Raw genomic sequence first — 16305 nt, 5'->3', positions numbered from 1 at the left:
CTGGCATTTTAAAGGATTTCAGTTGTAGAGTCATGAAATTTCCCCAGCACCTGCAGCTATCAGGTAAAACAAATGCTTCTAAAGCTGAGATCTGATAAGGGGACATGGCCACTTCTTCAGTCAACCACTTTATATCACTCCCTAAAATGACTACCTGGCCAGCCATTTCCCCGGACTCCTCTAACCTTATTCTTCCACAATTCAAATCTGCATTCTAAGATCACTCAAGCTTTTATCATTCTCTGCTTCCCATTGAGATAATGGAGTGGTTTGTGGGAAATAACAGTCAACAAGCACAGAAGCAACCCTCTGGTTAGTTTTAAATTCACAGGCCGGGAACCAGGCTAACTTAGTCAGCACTACTGACTTGTCTAGTGTTCCTTTTAATCGCTATCTCTTCTCTGTGTAAAAATACAAGCCTAATACATAAGCATAAAACAACTTGGGTAGAATAATAGTAAAGCATTTATTTAAATTTTGATTGATCACAGATAGGATTTTGTTGATATGGACACTCCTGATTGAAAAATGTGAATTTTTGGATTTGTTGACTATCAAATTAGCCTATAATGCCAACTGGTTATAAAGAAAAACATTTTTCAATGCAAAAATAAACGTACAATCTGACTATAAATACACAGTCTTCCTATGAGAGATTATTTAAATTTCAGCTAAAACACTAAAATGCTATGTAGTCTTGATAAATAACTATCTATTGGTATTGGTATTGGCAAATTGCAGAATAAGGTCAATCCACTTCATGGTGTAGTACTGGCTAATAAAATTAGATACATTATAAAATAAAAGCTAATGTGGGTTTGTCTCTGTGTCTTCTATTCTGTACCATTGGTCTAACCTATTTTGGTGCCAGTACCATGCTGTTTTTGTTACTTATAGCTCTGTAGTATAGTTTAAGGTCTGGTATTGTGATGCCTCCTGCTTCACTCTTCATACTAAGGATTGCTTGGGCTATTCTGGGTCTTTATTTTTCCAAATGAATTTCATAATTGCTTTCTCTATTTCCAGAGGAAATACATTGGGATTTTAACTGGAATTGCACTGAATCAGTATAACGAGTATGGTGATTTTGACAATATTAATTCGGCCTATCCAAGAGCATGAGAGATCTTTCCATCTTCTAAGGTCTTCTTCAAGTATTTTCTTTAGTGTTCTGTAGTATTCATCGTAGAAGTCTTTCACCTCTTTTGTTAGATTGATTCCCAGGTTTTTTTTTGGGGGGAGACTATTGTAAATGGGGTTGTTTTCCTAATTTCTCTTTGAGAGGATTCATTACTGATATATAGAAATATATTACAATTATAGGGTGATGATTTTATATCCTGTTATCTTGCTGAATTCATTTATTAGTTCTAGAAGTTTTCTGGTGGAATATTTTGGACCCCCTAAATGTAGAATCATGTGGTCAGCAAATAGTGATAGTTTGAGTTCTTCTTTTCCTATTCGTATCCTTTTAAATTCTTTAATTTGTCTAATTGCTCTGGCTAGAGTTTCAGGGACTATGTTGAATAGAAATGGTGAAAGAGGCCATCCCTGTCTTGTTCCAGTTTTTAGAGGGAATGCTTTCTATTATTTTCCATTTAGAATGATGTTGGCCTTGGGCTTTTACAATGTTGTGGTATGTTCCTACTATCCCCATCTTTCCTAGTGTTTTGAACATGAAGCAGTGTTGTATTTTGTCAAATGCTTTTTCTGCATCTATTTAGATGAGCATATGATTCTTACCTTTAAGTCTACTGATGTGATGTATTACATGTATTGATTTCCGTATGCTGAAACAATCTTGCATCCCTGGGATGAACCACCCTTGATCATGGTGTACTACCTTTTTAATATGTTTTTGTATGTGATTTGTCAGAATTTCATTAACTGGTCCTGGGCTTATCTGGGTTGGTAGGCTTTTGACAGTGTTTTCAATTTCATTGTGTGAAATTGACCTGTTTAAATTGTATATGTTCTCCTGATTCAGTTTGGGTAGTTTATAAGTTTCTAGAAATTTGTTGATGTCTTAAGAGATTTTCTATTTTGTTGGAGAACACATTTCAAAATAGTTTCTATCTTCTGTATTTCAGTAATGTCTGTCAAGATAATTCCTTTTTATCATAAATTTTAGTAATTTGGGTTTTCTTTCTGTTTCTCTTCATTAGTGTGGCTAGGGGTTTATCACTTTTAATTATTTTTTCAAAGAACCCACTTTTTGTTTTGTCAATTTTTTCAATTGTTTCTTTAGAAAAACCCACATAAATACAGTTATCTAATACTAGACAAAGGTGCCAAAAATATACAATGGAGAAAAGATAGCCTCTTCAACAAACAGTGTAGGAAAACTGGAAATCCATTTGCAGCAAAATGAAATTAAATCTCTTACACTGCACAAACCTCAACTTAAAGTGGATCAAGGTCCCAGGAATTAGACCAGAGACCCTGCACCTAATAGAAAAAAAGCAGGCCCAAATCTTCATCATGTCAGCTTAGGACCTGACTTTCTCAATAAGATTCGTAAAGTGCAAGAAATAAAATCAAGAATCAAAGTTTAGTTTGGACTCAAACTAAAAAGCTTCTTCTCAGCAAAGGAAACAATCAATAATGTGAAGAGAGAGCCTACAGAGTGGGAGAAAATCTTTACAACATACATATCAGCTATAGCACTAATCTCCAGGATATATAAAGAACTCAAAAAATCATCAAAAAAAAAAAAAAAAAAACCAAATAACCTGATTAATAAATGGGCTAAGGAATTGAGCAGATACTTCACAGAAGAAGATATACACTCAATCAACAAACATATAAAAAAATGTTCAACATCTTCAGTAATTAGAGAAATGCAAATCAAAACTACTCTAAGATAGCATGTCACTCCAGTCAGAATGGCAATAATCAAAAATACATGCAATAGGAAGTGTTGGCAAGGATATGGGGAAAAAGGTCCACTAATACATTGCTAGTGGGACTGTAAGTTAGCTTAACCACTCTGGAAAGCATTATGGAGATTCCTTAGAAAACCTGAACTGGAACTATTATTTTACTCAGCTATCCCACTCCTCAGTGTGTACCCAAAATCTACATACTACAGTGATGCAGCCACAACAATGTTTATAGTAGCTCAATTCACAATACTAAGCTATGGAGCGAACCTAGATGCCCTTCAATAGATGAATGGATAAAGAAACTGTGGCATAGATACACAATGGAATATTACTCAGCCTTAAAGGACAAGAAAATTTGCAGGTAAATGGATGGAGTTGGAGAATATTATGGTAAACATAGTAAGCCAATCCCCCAAAACCAAAGCCCAAATGTTTTCTCTGATATGTGGATGATGATCCATAATGGGGGGGGGGGGGTAGATGAATGGTGGAACTTTGGATTGGGCAGAGGGGAGTGAGGGAAGAGAATGGGGTAGTGGGCAGGAAAGATGGTGGAATGAGATTGACATCATTAACCTAAGTACTTGTATGACTGCATGAATGGTATGGACTCTACATCATGTATAACCAGAGAAATGAATAGTTGTGCTACATTCATGTACAATGAACTGAAATGCATTCTGCTGTCAGGTATGACTAATAAGAACAAATAAAAATTTAAAAAATTAAAAGGTAATGTAAAATATTTAATTTCTATTTTGACAATATAGTTAGGAATACTATTGTGATACAGATGGGATAAAATCCAATCTATTAAAACATTTCCAAAATTCTAAGTACTGCTTATTCATCTTCACTACCAAAAAAAATTTCTATCAGAAACATCTTTAAACAGTATGTCCCAACCTTGTTATTTCTTATTTTGTCCTAGACAATTATTCTTTCAGACCTAAACAAAGTAATACTAAGGAAACCAAACAACTAAAAAATTAGTCTTATAATGCATTCAAAAGCCATACACAAGTGCCTTAGATCATTTGCTGCTACTAACACTGACCACTAGAAAAACAAATTAAGAATTGACTTAAGCACAAATTTTTCTTTTCTTTTTTCCTTAGAGTGTCTTAAATGCAGAAATAGTAAAGTACAGGAGGAGAATCAGTTTAGGAATTATAATAGGTTCCTAAGTTTGGGGACACACATCAAACTCTTTGCCATAATGGTTAAACTTGTTTCAGTACCTTTCTCTTTGTGTCTTCAATTTTCTCCTTATTTACCTTTCTCTTCATTCAATATGAAGAATATACTTTCAGCATAGTAAATTTTGGAATTACAGGAAAATATAAAAATGTTTTGAAAAACACACGGCTATTAATGATTGTTACTAACCATCATTCACTCTACATTGGGTCACAGTCCAACAAAATAATTTTTTTTTTATTGTAAACAAATGGGATACATGTTGTTTCTCTGTTTGTACATGGAATAAAGGCATGCCATTTGTGTAATCATAAATTTACATAGGGTAATGTTGTTTGATTCAGTCTGTTATTTTTTCCCTTCCCCCCACCCCTCCCACCCCTCTTTTCCCTCTATATAGTCTTTCCTTCCTCCATCCAACAAAAGAATTTTAACTGCCCCTAAACATTTTTCATGAACAGATGTTTAACGGCACATCATATGGATGTACTATCACTTACATAAACATTCTTCTGGTATAAACATTTATGTATTCTTAACTTTCCACTTTCAGAGTAGTTTTACAAAGAAATCTTTAAGCATACATATTTTACAAAAAGAATCATGGAACTTTCTGAATACAGAACAAGAAATATAAGCAAATTATGAAGTAATTAACTCAATAAAGCACACAAATAGGACGTGGACACAGAATTAACTATACAGAATTTACTGCACAATGTAGAAAATAATTTATTAGTATAATTCTATTTCCTTATCCTGATTCTTAGGTAATTCTCACTTTTTCCCATATTATTACCCATGCTTTCAGAACTTTAGAATAAATTATCTTTTTAGTTCAATTTCTTTCAAAATCCAAAGGCAGGGCCTGCCTTATTCTGTCCATATTATCACACCAGCATATTTGTCTAACAATTCCTCTGAAGTTCTCCAATACAGGTAGGTAGCTGCTGAATACATCTTTCACAAACTGGGATTTGGGTACTTGAGAATATAAAAACCACAGTGAATTGTTTTATGTCTACATACTCACCAAATTTCTCCAGCTTTCTGCTTTCCGAAGTAAATAAATGCTGTTCTTTCTTTCTCTGACAAAATTTACAAAATCCTTTAGCACTCAGAATGAAATGCTAATGACTGCCATAACAAATAGAGGCTCTGAATTTTCAATTTTAACATAAAATCCTGACAGAAAAGCTCAAGATGGAAAGTAGTCAAAAGCCCATCACAGTACACTCAGCAATTATGAATAATATCCCAGGATTCCTTCTATTTTAATCACTCTTCATTTTATCCACTCTTTAAAGAATGATTTTATAAAAGCTTTAATAAGATCCATTATTATGGAAATGGCAAAACATTTGGTAAGAAACTTCAAGCCCAGTCAGGCTATTATAAAAACAGGACAGAAGGAAACCTCTCCAATTACTAATAAGATAAGAATTCTGACAATCCTAGAGATAATCAGTCAGTTTTATAATACTTCTAGCAAGATCTTTACTTAATGACTTTTTATATTTGAACAAAGTAGATACACGTGTTATAAGGAGGATGAGAAGGACTCAGTCAATGTTTTCCCTAAATGCATGAAAATTAATGAAGGAAGCTGATAAAACTTTTATCACATATAAGAAACACTCTATTTTCTTTACTGCTAACCATTCTCTTGTTTCTAACTTTCTCATATTATTTAAGTATTTAAAATACCCTATAGAGAATATTATTCAGAAGGTACGTACTATAGCAACGTTAGTGCACATGGTCACACACCATATGTAGTTTATAGTTCAAGTATAAATGTTTTAAGTTATCTATCATTGGTTCATTTTATATAATAAACAAAAGCTTGTTTGAGAAATGTGGTATCAAAGCAATACAATCATCCTGCTTATCCATAATCATCCTTCCAGAAGCTTCAATCTGTAAGAAGTTAGGAAGAAACAGAATGAAACAGAAAAGTCCTAAGTAGGGAACAATTCTGTTGCATTTCTTCCTATAGGAAGAAAATGAAGGAAATGTGCTACCTTATTAAAGAATATGAATATCTGATATGTGTATAAAATGAAGATGAATTAATATCTGCATACCAATAGTAACTTCTAGAAATTTTCATATACTACAAATTAGAAGCAACAAAGAAAAGGAAAACAGAAACTAACACATGGAGAAATACTAACTGAAATAAGATGTGACTGACTACTTCTCTTTTCTTTCTTTCTCTTTCTCTCTCTCGCTCGCTCTCTTTCTTTCTTTCTTTCCCCTCCCTTCCTCCCTCCCTTCCTCCCTCCTTTCCTTCTTTCCTTCCTTGGAATTGGGGATTGAACACAGGGGCACTTTACCACTTAACTACATCCCCAGGCCTTTTATTTTTAATCTTGAGAAAGGGTCTCACTAAGTTGCTTGAGCATAGTCCTGAAATTGCAATCCTCCTGCCTCAGTCTCCCAAATCGCTGGAATTACAGAAGTGCACCACCACACCCAGCTAGGAAGTGACTTCTCTTTGAGGTTTGACAGGGAGGAGGTCAACCAAATTTCCAATAGGTTCTATTGTAAAGTAAAACAGTCTCACCTTGGTAGTAACCTCAAGCACACCACTCTATTAAAATAATAAGCACTGGGGCAACACTTTCTCCTTGAAGGACCTTGAAATATTTTCCTGGTGTTTGTAATGGCTTCATATGCCCTTTGGCTCACTCAGCTGCATAAGCAATTTTGAGAAGGCAGGGAAGGGTGACATATAATTCAGAAATATTTCCATAAAAATGATTGAGAAACAAGAACATTTGAGTATTAAAGGTATAAATTTCAATCACAGAAAAAAATGCCTTCATGCGAAACCATTGTTGCTCCCAATATACCAGGTACAGCTGGTTTGACAACAAAAATTACTATTTGGTTAGTGTAGTTCTCCCTACTTCAGAGAATACTTAATCATTTGAATTCACTTGTTAGTATAGAAAATAAGGATATCATAAACTAACAGATTATTAAATCCTTAAAATATCAGCTGACATGCACGCAACTTCACATTTTCTGAGTCTCAAACATGAAACATGGTTTAGCAGTAAATTATTTAAACTATGTAGTAGCAATATGTTAAAGAAAAGTAAACAACTACTTGCTAAACTAATACAGCAGTTTTGGTGTCTAACTGTTCCTCAGCAGAAGGAAAGGTAGGAATATTTAATAGAAAAACCTCCACAGATATCTCAAAAACACTGATATTTAATTCTTAGTACCATAGTATTTTAGGAGTTTTATTTGATTGATTGATTGATTAGTACTAGGGATTGAATCCAAAGCAGTACATCCACATCACTTTCCATTTTTTAATTTTGAGGCAGGGTCTCACTAAGTTGCTAAGGACTTTGCTAAGCTGCTACACTGGTCTCAGACTTGTAATAATACGCCTGCCTCAGCCCCCAAGTCAATGAGATTACAGGCATGCACTACTGTACTGTCATTTTAGGAGTTTTAAATCTATAAAAATACAATGTTCATAACAGCAAATATTTACCATGTGCCAGTACTGTTCTAATGGCTTTTACCTGTATTAACCTGTTTAACCTCGACCCTGAGAGACAAGCTTTCAGAGTTAGGTTCCCAAGGTACAAGGGGAATTACAAAATGCAAGGCACATAGATACTAAATAGCAAAGGCAGAACAAGAATTTACCTAGTAAGATTCCAGGGAATACAGCTCTACTTCAGAACAGTAAGGAACACTGTCCACCACTGATCAATCAGCACAAAAAACCTTAAGGGCCTAACGTGTCAGGCACTATGTGAGGCTCTAAGAGTGAAAAGAAGTCCAAGGCACAAGAAATTCTTAAGACTCTGACAGCTGGTCAGAGGAGGGAGTCTCAGAACTGGGTGTAAGTTCAAGCACTTGCTTCTCTTCACATGGTACATTACACATTCAAGTAATTTTTGAGGAATACTCAAGGTCTTCAAGCTCACTTAAAACATGACATAGCAGCTGGATGAGGTAGTAGTTTTATTTGTTCATTAATATGGGAAATGCCACTATTCTGCATGAAGAATGTTTAGACAATCAGGAAAAAGAATCCAACTGAAAAAAGAACCATGAACCTGTGCCTCCGGATTGCTTAACACAATGAGGAGTGCAGCAAGGCAGGGGTGAAGACCCCTGGCACTATGGTCAGAATAATTCTTCTTGGATGGCACCAAGACTCTTAGCTCTGCCCACTCAGAGCCAGCACCCCACACCCTTACATCATTATGGAAACCAAGAACACCCCTGTATATTTCTGAATACCCTCGGGAGGTATTGAGAGAAATAAACACACATTCTGAGTGTTTATTTTTAATTCTGTATTTCACTTTTGTTGTAACTTTTGCCCTTACTGCACCAACATGGATTCTCACCTTGTGGCTGGGATCTAAATACAAAGTATAAAAAGGCAACACCCATCTAAAAACACTGAAAGAGCACTGTGATCTGTACACATAACCCTTTCCTCAGGATCAGGGATATTATGAAGGCTTTTTCACATATCATTATTACAAAAAGCAATAATTAGTTGATATGGTTTCACTAACAACAGACATTTAAATCGATAAAGGAAACATTAAGAGAATCTAAAGTGAAAGGTAAAAGAATAATAATTCCCTTAATCTCTGACTATATCTGCTTTTGTTCTGATGTAGTCAGCTATTTACTAAGATTTTAAATATATTTTAAGAAAATATAATGTTTAAGACCATAGGAATTAGTCTAGGTTCAAAAACATATTCTATATGCAAACTGTTTATTTTGCATGTAATTTTATGTAGTTGGTGACTGATATTCCATGGATAATTGCTGATGTAAGACTTTCTTACACATTTAAGAAAATAAAGCAAGTCTCTGTTTAGCAAGAAATACCTCTTCTTAGCTCTAATCTTACTGAAGTTAGAAGACTGTGACATTCTTACCAACCACACCTGGCCTTTTCAGGCCTCAGATCTGATCAATTATCCTGTAAATCTGACAGCTCAAGAATTCAGGCAATGACACAAATCCAAGCCAAATCTAAAACAGCTCTAATAAAATACCTTCTATCTAGGAACACAATTGGCTTAATGTTTTATAGACTTACATGTTCTTTTTGCTTCTGTAAAGATTAGCATTAGTAAAATGCACTGCATAAAACAAGTAATAAAAATACATCCTATATGTTCAGCCTGCCACTATTTATAAACTCCAGCTGTGGTATATCGCCATGGTAACAGGAACACACAATCAACTCAGTCTTCCACGCTATGATGGAAGCATTACTAATTTAAAGAGTGCAAAATGCTTAAGATGGGCAGAAACAATTTCATAATATAGTTGTCAACTACCAGCTCACAGAAAAGGAGAAAAATGAGCACCTGAAATGGCAGGTAAAAATTTGAATCACTTTACTGGCAATGACTAGTAGTTATTCTCTGAGCTGAGAAAATGAAATGTTTTTGAGCAAATTAATGAATGAGCAAATGAATGAATGAGATAATAGAAATAAATAAAAAAGAGGAAGAAAACCCATACAGAGGAGCTATTGTGTCAAAGTGACCATGCAATGTTTGTCACACCCCTCCTATAATACAGAACTAGACAGAACCTACAAGAGTTGGCTGTTTGCATGTGTGTATTTCATCTTCAGATTGGAGTAAAGATTAAAAAGAGCAGATCCCTGCCCTCCAGGAACAGTGTGTACGCACATGTTCATGTATTTGTTAGTTCATTTAGTAAATGTTTACTGAGTGCAGTTAAGTGTGAAGGAACACAGGATAAATAAGGTATTGTCCATGGCCTTGAGAATCAATTCTCTAGTGGAGAAGCCATTAGACTGGAGAAACCATTCCTCTAAATATAAAATTTAGTTTAACTCCCAAAATACAAGTGCATATGAAGTACTACAGAAACATAATATCATAGCAATATTCCAATTATTTAGAAATAATTCATGCTTGTTTTCTATACCAAAATTGAAAGTTAAGTGGCAGCGAAAGACAAAATACTCTAAAATTCATAATCTAGAAGCAGATTATGATACATAATCATAGACGCAGATCAGTGGAATAAAGGCATTTAATTAAAATATGATTCCTCAACCTAAAAACAAATAACTACAAGCTCTCTAAATTTCTAAAATATCTAACTGTCATACGAAAGTACAAGGCTGACTGTAGTGAAAGTTCTGCTAGTTGACACAAGCCACTGAAGTGTGAATTCTGGGACAAGAATGCCTGTTTACTCCTCTTAAACAACAGAGAGGATTAATGTCAAAACCTTTCAGCTCTCCAACTGAAAGCTCAGGAGTGAGCCAAAGAGAAGAAAGCAATCATGGTCTTGGGAGTGGATGAAAAGATCAAGGTCACCACCATTGTCACTTTGGGACAGGCTGTTTCTCATTGTAGGTCACCAGGGTTTCCTGTCACTTGTCACTGCCATTGCTAAAGGGTGCCTCAAGCTCCAAATAAATTCAAGGGGAAATGGGCAAGAGTGCAACTCTTCCCAAACTCCTACAGGGCAAATATTTTCTTCCTCAAGCAGTAAGGTATACAAGTTCTTGAAATAATTACTCTTAAAACCTCAGCCCCCACCTCCATGTGGAATAATGAAAAAAGAAAACCCATTTAGTAAAGAAATTTCCAATTTTTTTTTTTTTTTCCTGGTTAGAAAGCATTACCACCTAGGTCCCTTAAGCCACTGCCCTGTTGTATGTTTCTCAAGTACTTTTCTGTCATTCCCCATCACTCATGTGTTCAATAAACATCTTTCAATGCACACTGTGTCCTTGAACTGGGGCTGCAAACTTTTGCTTAAGGGGCCTAACAGTAGACATTTTAGGCTTTGCATACCCAGTTGTAAAATCGATGCAATTATGCAGGCACCTATATAATCACTTAAAAAAAAAAAAAGAAAATATATATATATATATATATATTTCATGTGTATAAAGTTATTTTACTTCATAGAAAAAATGGCCACAAATCAATAAAACCAACATTAATAACATATACTATTTTATTCTCTCAACAATTCTGGGAGGTAGGTGCTATTCTATCATTTTTCAGGTAAGATGAGGCTCAGAGTACTTGTGTGACCTGGCCATGTGAGTGGCTGGCCAGGGACACCATGATTTAGAACTGTGTTCTGGTTCACAGGTAACAATACCTCTAACAACCTACATGGAGCTTTCTCACAGAGAGATGAAGTAATTAATCCTAATTCAGGTTATGGGATGTATCCTTGAATATTTATCATATGATATTACTAATATAATTAATATATGGGAATAAGTAGTAATAGTCACAATTTCAATGACATAACACTAACTTCTTAAATTCCTAAATCTCATTTGATCATCACAGTACTCAATGGGAAGTCACTGTTACTACCCTGATTTATTTAGGAGGAAACAAAGGGAGGCAGAATTTAAGTAATTTGCCCAAGATTACAGTATAACTCTACAACAGAGTTGGTACTTTATTCCAGGTCTTCCAGAAGTCAGAACTGGAGTTGGTTTGAGATTCAAGTATCATTGCTCTATTTTAATCTGAAATTGTTTTTTTCCTTCATCTTTTAGGACTCATGTAGAATAATGACTTCCTCTCATCTATCTCTTGGCTCAAAGGGATCACATAATTAAAAACTAAACACTAAATATAGTTGTTGGCATTAAAGGTTGAAACATCCTATATAGTTTCTCCATGGGTTAACTTGGGAAATTCTGAAAAAATAAAGATGTGAAGAAAAAGTCTTCCCAGCACAAAGCAAGATTTCAGAGTACCCATGTTGGTGATATCAACATATCTTCATAAGTAAAATTTTTTTATGTAAAAAATGCTAAGACAATATCTTTGGTCTGCAAAGAACACTGGAACAAACAAAATGCGAGAGTTTGCCATCAGGCAAAGTTTGACACAGGTTTGAAGTAACTCAGAGAAACATCTCTTCTGTTCTTTGCAGCAGGTGTTTTCCTACTATGAGGATACAATTACACAGGGAACACAATCTGATGCCACAGCACATTATCATCACTCCACCTGGATGGCAAATAGTTTTCATGTTACCTGCCAAATCATAATGAATCACAGTGAAAGGTTTTGTAAGCCAAGCCTAAACTCAGTGGGAAAGAGTGCTATGACTGATTAGCCATGTCTGCATGAGTCAGCAGGCCCAGTGGCACCCTATCTGCAGACCCTTGCGTAACACTTGCTCCCATTTCTGATTTTTGAAGCACAAAACTTATTGTTACCTGAATTTTATGTATATTTCTGTACAGAGAGTAGCCTGATATCCAGGAGTACAGCTCTCTTGATCATTACATTTCTGATTCATAATTACTTAACTGGCATTTTGGTGCACTGAACAGTCTTTTGTGAACTGGCTTATATAAACTCTGAAGGGCAGTAGCATCCATCCTCAGTGAATTGGCAATGATGATGAGCAAATCCTGGACTATGGCAAATTCACAAAGGTAAACCTTATGTGACCTCTTAAAAGCAAAATGGAAGGATGGCCTTCTTGCTAAGAAAATAATTCTATTGGAGCTTCTTCCAGACTGAACCAAGAATAATTTCAATGATTCAATTTTAAAAATGCCCTTCATTAAATTTTTTGTTCAAACAGGTCTTATGTCACTCTTAATGTCTCATTCCATACAAACACTCTCACCAACTGTAATTGTGAAGATTAAACCAGTGTGAGTACCTTAAGTAGACTGGTCCTCCACCAATGACTTTGTGAGCCTGTCAACACTACTTACATTTTCACTTTGCTTTTGAATCCAGAATCCTTTTTTCCCCAAGCCCAAATACACTCAGACATCCTCCATTTGTGGACAATACTTTTTAATGTCCTCACACCACACTAACTAAACCCATTTTTTTCTAGTTTTACCTTTCGAACATTTGCCAACCGATTCATCATCAAGGACTCCTCTCGATCATCATCGTCGTCCAAGTCAAGCATTGGCATGCCAAAAGGGTCGATGATGCTGCAGCATCTGGAGCCTTCATCTCTGGGGTCAAAGGGGTCCACGATTATGGGCTCCGTTCCTTTTATTTCACAACGACAAAAAGGGCAGCCCTGGCCATCAGACTCCTAAACAAACAGAAAATGCAATGATTGGTCTTTGTTAAAAACAAACAGTCCTAAGACATATCAATGTTCCACATCTATAAAGAGTTGCACAAAAGAAAGTGGGTAGGAAGTAGGGAAGAAGAAAGGAAGAAGTCTAATTCTTCATTTTCCTCAATGTTCACTTAAAATTCTAATGTACCAAGGTTTTAAGCCTTATAGAATACTGAAAATTAAATCATGTTCCTGTGTATGAAAAGAGACCAGTGTTTATTAAATATTCTATGAAAAGCAAATTTTGATGAATTCATAATAGATAAAACAGCATCTATAGGAACAATACATTTCAAAGTCCATTTTGAAAAGTTACTGAGGATATAACTGGTTAAACATATTAATTGCCTAGGTTTTTAAAAATCTTGATTGGTAAAGAATTAGTAAAAATAAATTTATGTTTACAAACTATCATGTACCCAGAATGCCTTCCATCTTGATGTAGCTCATTTGGAATATTATACTCTGTGAGATATTAAGTTTTGTTCCTAATTTTGCTTTCAAAGTAGACACTGAAAAAATTTTGTTCAAATGAATGCCATTTATAAGTAATTATTGGAGAAAAATGCTCAAAGCCTCCCAAACTCTGTTTTCTCTAACTGCATTAAGAACTCACCATTAACAGGGAATAAGGATAAAACTGTTTTTCTTGTCCTTCTACAGATAAATGGTTGTACAGTATTCACAACCCTATTTTTGTTTCACATTATACTCTGACTTTAGTAGTATGTTATTCTAAAAATAGTGAAAATCATAAACTTATTTTAAGGGAGAAATGGAATAAATTAGCATCATTTTAGAAATTAAATAAGGATACAAAATGAAATGTCCTGTGTCTAACTCTGCACTGTTCCATCCATTTGCTTAATGGAAAACTGTTGATCCACCTGCCCTTCAGCAATGCTGAGGCCAGTGGTAGACATATCTCCAGCACTCCTCTCATTGGACAGCTACCATACATCCATTCTGGGGCAAATCCCATGGTAGCAAGTTTCTTTAAACTACTTCTGGATTAACAAATTAAATATCTCCTTTATCATGTGAACTGTCAAAAGAAAACACTCTTTGAACTGCTTAAAGAAAAAAAAAACTGCAATATTTTCTTGTTCATATTCTTTTATATATTTTGAGAAAAAAAAAAAAAAAAACTTAGATGACCAAATTGTTAAAGCAGGGTGGTGTGAAGGGACACAGACTTACATAGAATCTTATAGGTCTACTGCCATATATTTTCAGGACTGGTAGGTTTCAAAGCAACTTTGATCCATCATTTTTCAAGATATATAACTAAGACTTAATTTTGGATAACCTTTTCAAGTTGATATTTTTAACATAGGAATAAATATTTACATAAATCTAAAAACTTTTCATCTTTCAAAAACAAGAACATTAAATTTAAGACTTTATTCAATATATGTTATCATTTAGACACAATCCCCTATTACAAAAGTCAAAAGGGATCCATATTCTGTGGCTGGAGTGGACTTTTCTTACAGACCTACATAAGTTAATTCTATTATATGCAAACAAGCTGTGAAAATCTGCTAGGATTTTTTTGTGTTGTCTTTTGTGCAGGAAGAATGGAAAACAAATACTATGAGCCCTAAGTGGATACATCATTCATAAATGTATTTAAAAATTATTATAGAAAATTTCAGACACACAAATGGAAAAGGTTTAATGAACTGCCCACCCCCGACCTCAACAACTTTCATTTCACACCCAATCTGATTCATCCACGTCTTCACTTGCTCCCTCCACTTTTAGGTTATTCTGTACCGTGTCATACATAGACATAAATTCATCAATAAATATTTCAGTATGTGTAATTCAAAACAGCAATTTTTAAAAAAATAACAATGTGATTATTGTAATTAAAAATTATTTTACTCAATCTGAATCATTTAAACCAGATTATTTTTGAGTGCAGAACTTAGAATATGTAACAAACTATGAGGTTACCCAGGATCTTCTTGGAACCCCCAAGGTTGACTTACAGGCTGCTATGGTTAAGGATGACTCCAGTTTACATGACCTATTTCCCTATGAGGGTAACTAAAAAGATGCTAGTTTTAAAAGGGAGGAAAAGAAAGGCGACATGTTTCTTGATAATACAAAGAAAAAGACTAGGAACTGCTCATCTAAAACTGACTTTAGGTTTTTCTTTAATCCCCTACCCAAAAGATCAATGGTATACAAATTATTGACGTGTGTTAGAGTAGCTGTTAAAAGAGTATATACATCACAGAAGATGTTTTTGGTTCAGCTTTACCTGTTGTTGAGAGTTTACCCATGAATCAACAAAACAGCTGCAATGCACATTCATTTTGATTTGCAAAGGGATCACACTGACTGCATCACCTTAATAGCACTCACTTAATGTCACTGCACCCGTTACTTTGTCTATAAACTGACTACTGTCACATGCAAATTAAGTTTAACCATAAATTCCCAAATGCCACTTTGGTTATTCTGCCCTAGTTTCTGTCATATGGTTGATTGAATACACATGAAGCATGTCTATATTAGATGTATATAACTCATCGGAATGTGGCTCAATAATTAAAATAATGATTCTGTCAACATAAAACTTAATGCAAGATCACAGAACATATGTTGATGAAGAAGAAAAAACAATAAATAACTCCTTTTCTAGTCCTCAACATATTCACATTCTGTGAATGTTAAGCGGAAGTACTGAGGACTTCATCTATTGTGATTAATTTAGTAGATTTCACTTCTTCAAATAAGAGATATTTCCAAACTGTAAAATAGAGAAGTTACCAATGAATACCACACACATCTAAAACTTACCTATGTTATATATTGACGATAAAGTAATTCAGACTCTCATCAATACTAAAAGTTAATGATATACTTTGGGTAACCTCAGAATAAATTAAGAGTAACAGATGAGCAGAAAAAAGTTTAAACCTTCAAATTCAAATGCCCCTTTCCCTTCCAAAACCCTTGCAAAAATTGCAATCAGTATTGTCAGTACCATCTCATCATTTCTATTTAAAAGTTGTTCAGAGAGGCACAGTATATCTTATTTTCTCGTAAACATTTTTAAGAAAAACATTTCATGTAGTAC

The 16305-nt window shown here is 34.6% G+C and overlaps 1 protein-coding gene across 7 annotated transcripts in view; it reads right to left on the bottom strand.

Annotated features, from left to right (window-relative positions):
• Window positions 1-16305, bottom strand: part of Cblb (Cbl proto-oncogene B) — a 207414-nt gene that overhangs the window by 56806 nt on the left and 134303 nt on the right. For all 7 annotated transcript variants that reach the window (XM_047563577.1, XM_047563572.1, XM_047563578.1 and 4 more), the window contains exon 10: window positions 12978-13181. In XM_047563577.1, the coding sequence (XP_047419533.1) occupies window positions 12978-13181 (204 nt within the window). The remainder of the gene's footprint in view (window positions 1-12977; window positions 13182-16305) is intronic.

This window comes from Sciurus carolinensis, chromosome 9 (genome assembly GCF_902686445.1).
Source record: "Sciurus carolinensis chromosome 9, mSciCar1.2, whole genome shotgun sequence".
NCBI lineage: Eukaryota > Metazoa > Chordata > Mammalia > Rodentia > Sciuridae > Sciurus > Sciurus carolinensis.
Note: the sequence above shows the minus strand (reverse complement) of the source record. Positions and strands in the feature narration are given on the sequence as shown.